Source organism: Perissodus microlepis, chromosome 22 (assembly GCF_051167445.1).
Source record: "Perissodus microlepis isolate ML-2025 ecotype Zambia chromosome 22, ASM5116744v1, whole genome shotgun sequence".
Classification (NCBI taxonomy): domain Eukaryota; kingdom Metazoa; phylum Chordata; class Actinopteri; order Cichliformes; family Cichlidae; genus Perissodus; species Perissodus microlepis.
This window is the reverse complement of record NC_140481.1, coordinates 23,527,247-23,537,869: the sequence shown is the minus strand read 5'-3', so window position 1 is coordinate 23,537,869 and position 10,623 is coordinate 23,527,247. Positions and strand designations below refer to the sequence as shown.

General features: G+C 41.6%; 1 protein-coding gene across 2 annotated transcripts in view; it reads left to right on the top strand.

Annotated features, from left to right (window-relative positions):
• Window positions 1-10,623, top strand: part of samd12 (sterile alpha motif domain containing 12) — a 129,940-nt gene that overhangs the window by 37,731 nt on the left and 81,586 nt on the right. For both annotated transcript variants that reach the window (XM_084920053.1, XM_084920052.1), the window contains exon 3: window positions 1,658-1,787. In XM_084920053.1, coding sequence (XP_084776179.1) covers window positions 1,658-1,787 — 130 coding nt within the window. The remainder of the gene's footprint in view (window positions 1-1,657; window positions 1,788-10,623) is intronic.

Genomic DNA, 10,623 nt, shown 5'->3' with positions numbered 1-10,623 from the left:
AGCGAGAAGGCACAAGCCGGGAGAAATGCTGCCAGTACCTGCTGCTCTGCTTTCTTTGGGTGGAGGAAAGAGGGGGCTTCCATTGCTATGCCGCACCACACGGCAGCCAGAGAGCAGGCTGAAGTGGAGGGGAGTGGATGTGAAATTTTAATCACCTCTCTGTGTTTGTAATTTTAGTAGCCCCCTCAATCAAAATCAAATCCATTGCCAGCACTTTCAAGAGCAATCCGCTGGCAGTCTACTGCATAGCCCGCTGTTGAAGTAGTGCGTTTAAATAAGAAGGGTGTCTTGCAGCAAGACTGCAATGCAAAACAGAGAAGTGTATGCATGCACTCGTTCATAGTTCTCTGTCAAAACTGGCTACAGCTACAATATTATAGGTTTTGGCTACTATTGGCCCTGGATAGCAGTAAGTGTTGGTCCTCTTGTGCTTTTACAGTACGATATCTGTCTTTCTTATGGTCTAGTTTATTCTTTTTTTATTTCAGATGCCCATACAGAAAGAATAAAACACTGCAAGTCTTCCCAGCATACAGCAAAAGTCAGTCAACAAGAAAACTAACAGGAAAATTGAAGGGGCATACTTTTAATTTCCCTCAAAAGTGCACTAATAGTTTAACTCTTCATTGCCATTACACGTAGTACAATGAAAGTGTGGTACTGTCCCACATCGGTGCTTAAAGAAAGCCTAGCAAATCACAATAAATAATAAGATATACAGAGAATAACATATGTTCAATATGTGCAGAGACATTTGGTGGTGTTGATGTTGGCTGGTCTACCGCTTGTGTGGAAATATTCTTGTACTGGTTTGGTGCATTTGCAGCGCTCAGAGCTTGCATGCATTCTTGACATCTGTAATTTTGATTAACGTGCTTATCAGGCGTTAAAGCAAATAATCAAAATAGAAAACTTAAAGTTATCCTCTAAGCTTCCTGTTATAATTCAGGGGCCAAATTTCCGCACATGTAAAGAGACGACATCACAAGTTGTTCATCTTCTAGCTGCTTATTTCGAGTCCATGTTTTTGATCCCTTTGTGTTTCTCATTTTTCCCCTCACAGAATTGATTTGCACAAATTAACACCACCTTTCTCAATTAGTCACCATTTTTTTTGTGTGTTTAGATACAGATTTTTTTTTGTTGTTGAGGAAAAATGAGCCATTTAGTGTTTAACTTTAACGCAAGCGATACGTTTCTCTGAGCTGTACAATGTGAACATATGTTGAGAACATATGTTTAATTCATACATAACAGTGTGTGTAATTCAAGATTAAATATTTTACTTTGTGCTGAGCTCCCAGCTGTAGATTTCTTGACTGTCTTTTTAAACATTTTTCTGGAGTTATAGTGTAAAAAATCACTTATTAGTCATTGATCACGGATGCAGAAGGGAAAATGTCACAAAGCAGCCTGTAAAGATTCAGATACACTAAAATACAGTTAAGAAGTGAAAGTGGCATGATCCCACCAGGTCAAAATAACGGAAAACACTGACACATAACAGTATTTTACCTGCATCTTCTAGATCAAACGATTTGACCAAAAAAAGTAAGCGGTAGTCCATAAACAGGATTTATTAATAGTTATGACTGTGTAAAAAGCTTTTAAAAGAAGGAGTTCTTATTTTTTATTATTATGTTTGTATCTTATACAGACAGGATATGTGAAGCTGTCCAAGCCAGTGGCCCTGTGGACCCAACAGGACGTGTGCAAATGGCTGAAGAAACACTGTCCCAATCAGCACCAGATCTACAGCGATTCGTTCAAACAGCACGACATCACAGGTAGTTTTTGGCACCTGTACAGTGGCTTCATTTGAGGAGGTTTATGGTTTATTATCCACGGGTTTCTAGTAGCTCGTTGCTCTTTTAAAACCTGATTGATTTTTTTTTTCCATTCACATTCATGATCAATAGGATAAGACGAAATGGATGTATAGATACTGAACTGCTATATCCGCTATATAGACAGTTTAGTAGAACTCATAGTGGCGGCTTTTAACGCAACGTAACATTACAAACATGTTTCCATTTGATATCAGTAATTAAATAAGTGCACTTCTGAGATACTCACTTCCTGAGAGCTCTGTGCAATCACAGAGGTTAAGCTAACTATAGAATTTAAAGATTTAGCATTTCCTGCCTGGTAAACTCCAATTTTTTATTACCGGCTTATTTAGAAAAGGTGCGACATGCATGTGTGAAGAGTTTAAATATATTTGCAGCCACCTTTGTCAGACCTGTGCTAACTAATTAGAAAGTAAGGAAAAAACAAAGCAAATCTGTTTTGCTCCTGAAAAAGTGCTAAAGTGCAAGTAACGTGATATTGATCACTATGCAGCAAATATCACAACGTTAAATCACTGAATATCTCTCTTTAAATGAGGTTTGGAGTCAAGTTCATGAAGCTGGTACATTTATCACATCTGCTCTTGACAAAACCAGATCTCATTCATAACATCCCAGGTGCTCTCTGCACCCACTGTCTGCCACCTGCCACCCGGCCTACATCCCTCGCTTCCCACTTTCAGCGTTCCCGCCAAAAACAGACGGCCACGTCAATCATCTTCCTAACGAGGCTACTCAAGGTCACTCTGACCTAACGACACTCCAGCCCGCGTGGCAACAGACGAGCGCTAATTGCCGCACTCTCTACCTCTCAGAGCACGAATGATCGCATTAATATGTTTATTTGTTGCTGTCGAGGACCTCCTCGACTCAGTGACTGGCTGGCAGGATAAATCACTTGGTGGTCATGATGAGTGGTGTAATGACTCACGCTCCCATTTCACCCGTTGATGCATTTGTTCTGTTATACATCTGCATAGAGGATTTTGAGATTTAGCATCTTCTGTTTAATGGCCTGAAAATATGAATCTCGCCGCTTTGCAGCTCAAGTTGCAGATATATCTCATCACCAGCATAGAGGTCTGAGAGATCCACAGTTCATTGCACGCTTGCTGAACCACTGCTGCGTTTTTGTTTTTGTTTTTTTAAATCCGTTTTCAAGCGAAGGCATTTCAGCAGATTTTATTTTGTTTTCTTTTCACTCAAGGTAAAAGCTAAAAGCGATGTATTGACGAGTCACTTGTGAAACATTAGCTTCTGGTTTCTGTGGACTGATTCGGAGCTCGTGTGCTAAATAAAATATTTGCCGATTCAGATGACTTACAAGGCAAATATAAAAGGACGATTTAAAGGGCCTGCCTCTGAAAACACTCTTAATCACGCAGTTAGAGTGCTTATCCATCCACTCATTTGAAATTTCTCATGAGGTCCATATCTGAATACGGAAAAATTAATCTAACTTTAAGATTAAACACCTCTGTGTGCCTAACAATTCTAGTGCATCCAGTTAGTCTGTAAATTAATTACACTTTTAGTCTCCCAGTTAATAAAACCCTGGAACCTAGCTTCCTAATAGTGTATTAACTTAATGACCTGTGATTGTTATTAAGGTGTAATAATGTTTGCGGGCTCTAACAGGTGTGGAAAGGGTTAACCAAATGAAAACTCATGCTCATATTGTACACACACGCATGCACACACATACACATTCACGCTGGCACAATTAGGAGATAATGACATGCGCAAAACCTGCAAGTAATTCAGTTTGTCTTCACATTGAGCATTAATTAACAGAGCCCAATTAAAACAAGCCAAGCCACACCAATTGGGCTCACGAGGCAATTTGCATCCCAATCAATCTTTGAAATATTATGCAGATATTTTTTTGTTCCTACACTCTATTAGAATAAACAAGGGGGAAACAAATGATGGAATATTGTTGTGGAAAACAATCATGCATAGACAAACAAACAGTGAGTATGAATACATTTATAAGAGCATGCAGGCGTGTGTCTGAGAATATCTATTTGTTCAGTGTGCTTGTCAGCCATGAGCTGTGACCCTTGAAAATCAGAACCGTGTGTGTGTGTGTGTGTGTGTGTGTGTGTGTGTGTGCGTGCACGTGTGTATGCATGAATAGATTTTTGGCTTTTTAGCATCGGAGTCTCCAGACCGTAGCAATTCTTGACTGTATTTTCTGACAGAAAAGTCAACCCTCTTTTTGGCTGCCAGCGGTACTCAATCTCACTTGTCTTGGCAACGTAGTCGTCCCTTCATAAAGTAGCAAATCAATAAACGGTCTCTATTTCAGATCATAATTCAAACAGGCATTTGTGTCCTCCCGCTCCTGACATAAAACAGCGGCGAGGGAAATGCATTTTACTGCGGATCAGGACTGGTGCAACATTTTAACGTTGAGCGACTTCAGTATGCAGCAGCTGGCTTCCTTCTAGGCTCCTCTAACCTCTGCCAAAGAAATCAATGTTTCCTATCCTCCCTCCAGCCTCTGCTGCCAAGAAACCCTTTCCCTTCCTCAATCTTCACCTCCCACCCCCAACAGAGACGGCAGCGAATTTGACTTTAACACCCAGCTGCCATTAAAAATGCATTAAAGCATATTAAGGCATAATTAGATATTACTCCCTAATCCGTTGTAATTACAAAGACAAAGCTCTTTTGGTTGAGAGAATAGCTTGGCATGGTAAATTAGTTAAACACACCGTTTCCGATACTTTAGATGTAATCAGCATAAAAGGTGCGATGACATAGGTAATCAGAAGCAAAGACGATGAAGGAGGAAAAATGGGCGAGTCGCTATTAACTTATATTTTCTGTCAGAGGAGACCATTACATCACAGTGTGGAAATTCAAAGTGTCTCTAAGGGCGTACAGTGACTGAATTAGAAGCAGCTGTGGAGGCTGGCTGCAGGGGCTGGTTTTAGAAAACTGTCGAAGATGGGGGTCCAGATTTGAGTGCAGTGTTTTGTTTTGTTTTTTTAGGATGAACCACATTTATACAACAGTTTTCAAGTTAGTATTGGATGAGATGGTAAAAATTTCCAACCGGTCGCTGTCACACTAGCATATGCCAGGGTATTTGTGGTGGTGTTTGTGTGCCTCAGGGTTACTCACAGGGTGCTTTTTTAAAAAAAAAAAAAAAGTTACCATCTGTTTATATTTATAGTTTCATAGTTTTAAAAAATGTGAATGTGTCTTGCAGTGAAAAGCAATTTGAATCGTCATCAGGACAAAAAAACCACTATATAAATGTAACTCATAACCTAAAGAGCATTTGTTTCATGAATGCAGTGATTTCTACAGACTGCTTCCAGGTAATAGATGAGAATGCAAACAGCAAATGAGTCAAAGGGACTAACATGGCTCCAAATCAAGTGGCGAGCCACATAAAAGATCCATCGGTGGTTGTTGTTTGAGTGATTGAGTTGTGCAGTGAGCTGATGAGCTCTTAGGGGGACAATCTGATCCACAGGCAGAAGGAATCATGGTTAATGAAACCATTAGCAAGGCGATTACATGTCAGTGTGTTACATGTAATTAATTACTGTCCTGCCAATTGCATGTTTAGAAAATTGCATTCTTAATTTTCTTCATATAGAGAATTAAAAATTAATCTGTAGAGACTGTGAATGACTTGTCGTTAAATAGTGATATAATAATAAACTGAAAAGAGATATCCGTTTATTGATGAAAAGAGAAAAAAAATAATGTCTCGGCCCAAAAGAGAAGCGCAGATATCCGAGTGATTGCAGCTCGTGTACCAGTGAGGCTTTTGTAACGATTTTGAGAAAATGGAACATTTATTCAAAGGCAGCTTATCTCATTGCCACTATGTGTTCATATGATTACAGTCTCAAGCACAGTAATCGTGTCACACTGTTCTGCTTATGTCTCCCAAGTATTTTACTAGTGTGATTCAGCAATGGAAGCAAAGACTGAAAGCAGGCAGTGCCTTAGAGAAGCCTGAAGGCATGTGCATGCTTTTTTTCTTTTTTTTTAAATGTTCTTATTTTATTTTTATTTTTTCTTCAATTTTTGTCTTTTTTTAAATGACATGCATTAATTATATACACGAATTAGGAACCCTGGTTCCAAATTGCTTCCACTGCTTTAGCCTACCTGTGAGTTATGATGAGGAGTAGGCAACGTGATTGGAATTCATATCAATTTACGTCTCTTGAATAATGTTAACTTGGGTTTTGAGACAAAAGATTTTCAGAACAGAGCCCATTTTACAGAACAGAGTTTTAAAGTTAAAATAGTTTGACTGTTTAGCAGTGAAGGAGAATCTATACCTGTTATTAGTTTTATTATTAGAATTGCTGGAACACTGGCCTTAAACCGCGCTGCCAGTCAAACTGCGCAGGCAGCACGGTGTGATGGGTGTGACGGCAGCGCGTTTCTAATCTCTATGACCGATGTGACTTCATGCAACCTTCGCAGACAGCAGCACCTTGTTACGTCACGCAGAGTGGTGTGACTGGTGTGACCGGTGTGACGGCAGCACGGTGTGAAGTCACGCAGCATTCGCAGACGGCAGCGCGGTGTTACGTCAGGGGTGTATACTGAGCTCTCTCCTGTCCTCACTCTACACCTACGCCTGCACGGCCACTAGCATCTACAATTTCATTGTGAAGTTTGCGGATGACACAACAATGGTGGGTGACAGTTTACAAGGAGGATGTCAGTGCCTTTAAACTCCAGTGCTAAGACTACCATCTCACCCTCAATGTTACAAAACCAGAAGAGATGATAGTGGACTTCTGGAGGTGTAGAAGAGCACATCACCATCACCATCAAGAGTGAACAGTGGAAAGAGTGAACAGCTTCCGTTTCCTAGCTGTACATCTGGCAGACCATCTGGTCAGTTCACACAAACAGCATACACCTTCATAGTCAGCACAGTGTTACGTCACGCAGCGCAGTGTGATGGGTATGACCGCAGCATGGTGGCTGCGGTGACACCGGTGTGATAGCAGCGCGGTGTGACCTGTGTGACGTCACGCAGCTTTCGCAGAGGTCAGCGCGTTGTTACGTCAGGGGTGTATACTGAGTGTTGGAGTCAAATTGTTAAATGTTGTCATTGTGTTACCTAAATTTGCAAGTCTTGGTTCAAACTATATGGTCAAAGACATTCTCCTGTTTCTTTTGCCCTCCCCAGGCTGTTGAATGGTGGAGGAGGCTATAGTGTTTTATTATAGGGACACATCCTATGTGAAGGTTCTGTTTTAAACTTCCTGCCTTTATGACCCTTTGGTGAGCAGGAGGTCAGACAAACGCACCCCCAAACACACACACACACACACTCACATGCATACACACACACACACACACACACACACACACACACACACACACACACACACACACACACACACACACACACACACACACACACACACAGTGTTTTAACCTTTTATAACCATGGGGTTTTTTACAGTGGGTGTTTGTGTAAACTGTGTGTCACAGAAATAAAAGGCTGCAGGGGGAGATGGTTCTTTGAAGTGGTCTGACACCGAGGGCAGAAGGGCAGCTCTGAGATCCTTCCCTTGCTAGCATGTGAAAAACCGGTAGAGCTGTTCGTCTTGCTTCGTTAACGGGAATAAGTCTCTAAACCAGCGGGGCCTGTGGAAGCGCAGACCCAACACTGAGCTCTCTCCTGTCCTCACTCTACACCTACGACTGCACAGCCACTAGCATCTCCAATTTCATTGTGAAGTTTGCCGACAATTCAACAGTGGTGGGTCTTATCACCAAAGTTGACCGGTGTGGGGCGGTGTGACGTCATGCAGCCTTCATAGACGGCAGCGTGGTGTTACGTCAGGGGTGTATACTGAACTGTCATGTACTCACGCTACACCTACAACAGCACGGCCACTAGTATCTGCAATTTCATTGTGAAGTTTGCTGATGACACAACAGTGGTGGGTGACGGTTACAAGGAGGATCTCAGTGCCTTTAAACTTTATTGCCAAGAGAACCATCTTACCCTCGATGTCTTAAGAAATAGTCCTCCAGGCTATCTGAAGCCATTCAGGAAGAAGAGGCTGAGGTATGCCAGAGAAAAAGAACCGAACCCAAAATCAGTGGCAATGTGTCTGATGGAGTGATGAATCCAAAGATCTGGTTCAAGTTGTTATCAGTATAGAAGAGGTCAGGAGCAAGGTACAACAGTGTCTACAGTTATCTGTTTAGGTTCTGTCTTGATTTGGGCTGTATTTCAGCCCCAATATATATATGTCACGCTTATTATCTGTGTGTATATGTGAAGATGTTTGTCGCTTAGCTATGATTTCAAGGTGTTACCCTGAGGATGGGGTCTCTCATAGGTAGTTCAGCAGACCAACTAACCAATCACATCTTCCTACCGTCCTCCATTTTTATGGCTTCACTAGAAAAACCTTGAATAGTTTACAAGTTTTCCCTTCCAAGTAACGCCTGCCCAATATATAATATCTCATTCACAAAGTGGTGTATGGAGAGGAATGTGCAATACTTGTGAATGGCTTGTTTTTGTGTAGGGTAAATATGGGCTGTTATCATAATGGCCACTTAAGTGGATGGTGGTTTTTTTACGTGTCAGCCTGAATTGCTGTGATCTATTCAGCAGGGCCAAGCTCTCTGCAATAAATATTTTTGTGTAAGACATCTGATTCTCCTTTCCTGCATCAGTAAAACTAGTCTCACAAGGTTTCCTCAACGCCATGCACATAGGGCTGTATATGTGTTTACATATTTTGTTTGCCACATTTTTAATACCTACTATTTAGAAACTACGAATTCACAGTGCATTTTAAGTGCAGCATGCCCATGCGCCACATATAAATAAATGCAATATAGAAACATCAAAGGCCCAGAAAATCTACAGTATTCCACCAAAAAAGTAAATATTACCCAAATATAATTCTAGAATAATATCTTTCCTCTTCCTACTACAGCAATAGATAACTTGATAGTGTAGGTGAATTCAAGGTTGGTATGACAGATTCAAAGCAGGTTTCACCTGAGTCATCACAACCTCTCTGGCTCACAACAAGTGTATCCAGCAATCTACTTCATCTCGCAGAACGGTAGTTATCTAAAATGACAAGCGATTGTCCTTCCATAATGACCATCGAAAGATGGCTAGTTATTGCCACGGCAAACTTCAAGTCATCTCAGTAATTTAGATGGATTCCACAGTGTTAGAGTCCAAGTGAGCTGTCTGCATGTTGTTAGCTGTGGCTACCCAACAGAGTTGCAGTATAATGATCGGCAAACTTAGAATACATCAGTAATGGTGAAATCAGCATGAGGCTACTACTGATGTGACAAGTGGAGGATTGAGACGGCTTATTATCTGTCTGGGTGCATGTAATTGTGTGTCTCTCCATCTCTGGTGGGACTGTCTTCATTACTTAGACTGAACCTTGTTCTCTCTAGGATTATAACTGGGCTTTTCTCCTACACTCTGCATTAGCATTAGCATTGGATCACAGGTGCTCAGTAGCTCTAGTAGCCTTTTAGCTCCAGGGCTACAGGCAGCTGCGTGACTGAGACAATCAGTTGCCATTGATTTTAAGGACTTCAAGCTGCGCCACATCACAGTGAATACTAGTGAAGGATATGCCCAGTGCTGCCACAGTTTTGTCACTGCACGCTAGTTGAATCCAATTCTGTTATCTTGGTTTTATTCTTGAGGGGAATCCTATCACATATGGCAGCAAGAAGTGTACTGGATATCCAGCGCTCAACACTTGCATGGCTTGTTATTCTGCGCTTGACAGAGTGTCGTGCGGGTTTGGAGTGCAGTTTTCCAGATGCAGCTCGGTGACATTCATCCCCAGAGGACACCCATATGGGCACAGCTGAGAAGGAGATTTGAGATGAGTGACTGGTATGGAAGACTTACCTGAGGAAAAGTCTTAGAATACATTCCTGCTCCGTATCGAAAGCTTTGAGCACAGCTGCCAAAAATTGTCAGGGCTGAAAAGTGCCATTTTGGAAATTGGAGGCAGAGGACTGTTAATTTGCTGCCTTTGTACTCCTGTCCTTACACATGGCTGCCTCACACACAGCCATAATTAGTATGGCGTTTTAGCTCCACCTGCAAAATGAAGTGGGCTCCTGCAGGATCAGTGTCTGGGTGTGAGTGCTTTGTCTGTATATGTATTTGTGTTTGTGCGTGCGTGTGTACAGATGCACTTTAAGCTCCCATTCATCACTGACTATGCCACGCTATAGCTGCAGATTAATCTGCAGCCCAACACTGCTGCTCACCCACCACTCATTAATCTAATTCCGAGGGACAATGTGTTTGTGTGTACGTCGGTGTGTTTCTAGGAAGTATGTGTGCACAACATGTGTACCCATATTTGGTTTGTGTGTTAAAATACACAGAGTATAATGAAAATAGAGCACCTCATCTCCCTGCTGTTCAACACTTGAAATTCAGACATTTGTGTTGCAGGTAGAACATGTGCAGCAGCACATGTACACCCTTTCCTTTTAACATCCTACAGACACAACTGATAGACGCATTTTCAAATTGCGTGTAAAAACACCAGAGTAGAACAAACTCTGCCTCTGTTTCTGTGGAAAATAGTTCAGTGACAAGGGTATCATCTCAATCCTCTCAACATTCAATTCACTACATGGTTGACCTGAATGAGTTGGGTGGTTGTTTATATTTGTATTTATTTTTTTGGATGGTGGTGGGTTGGGTCTCTCCTTATAGGCCTCAGGCGACTAGTTTAATGGCTTAGTTACACCAAAG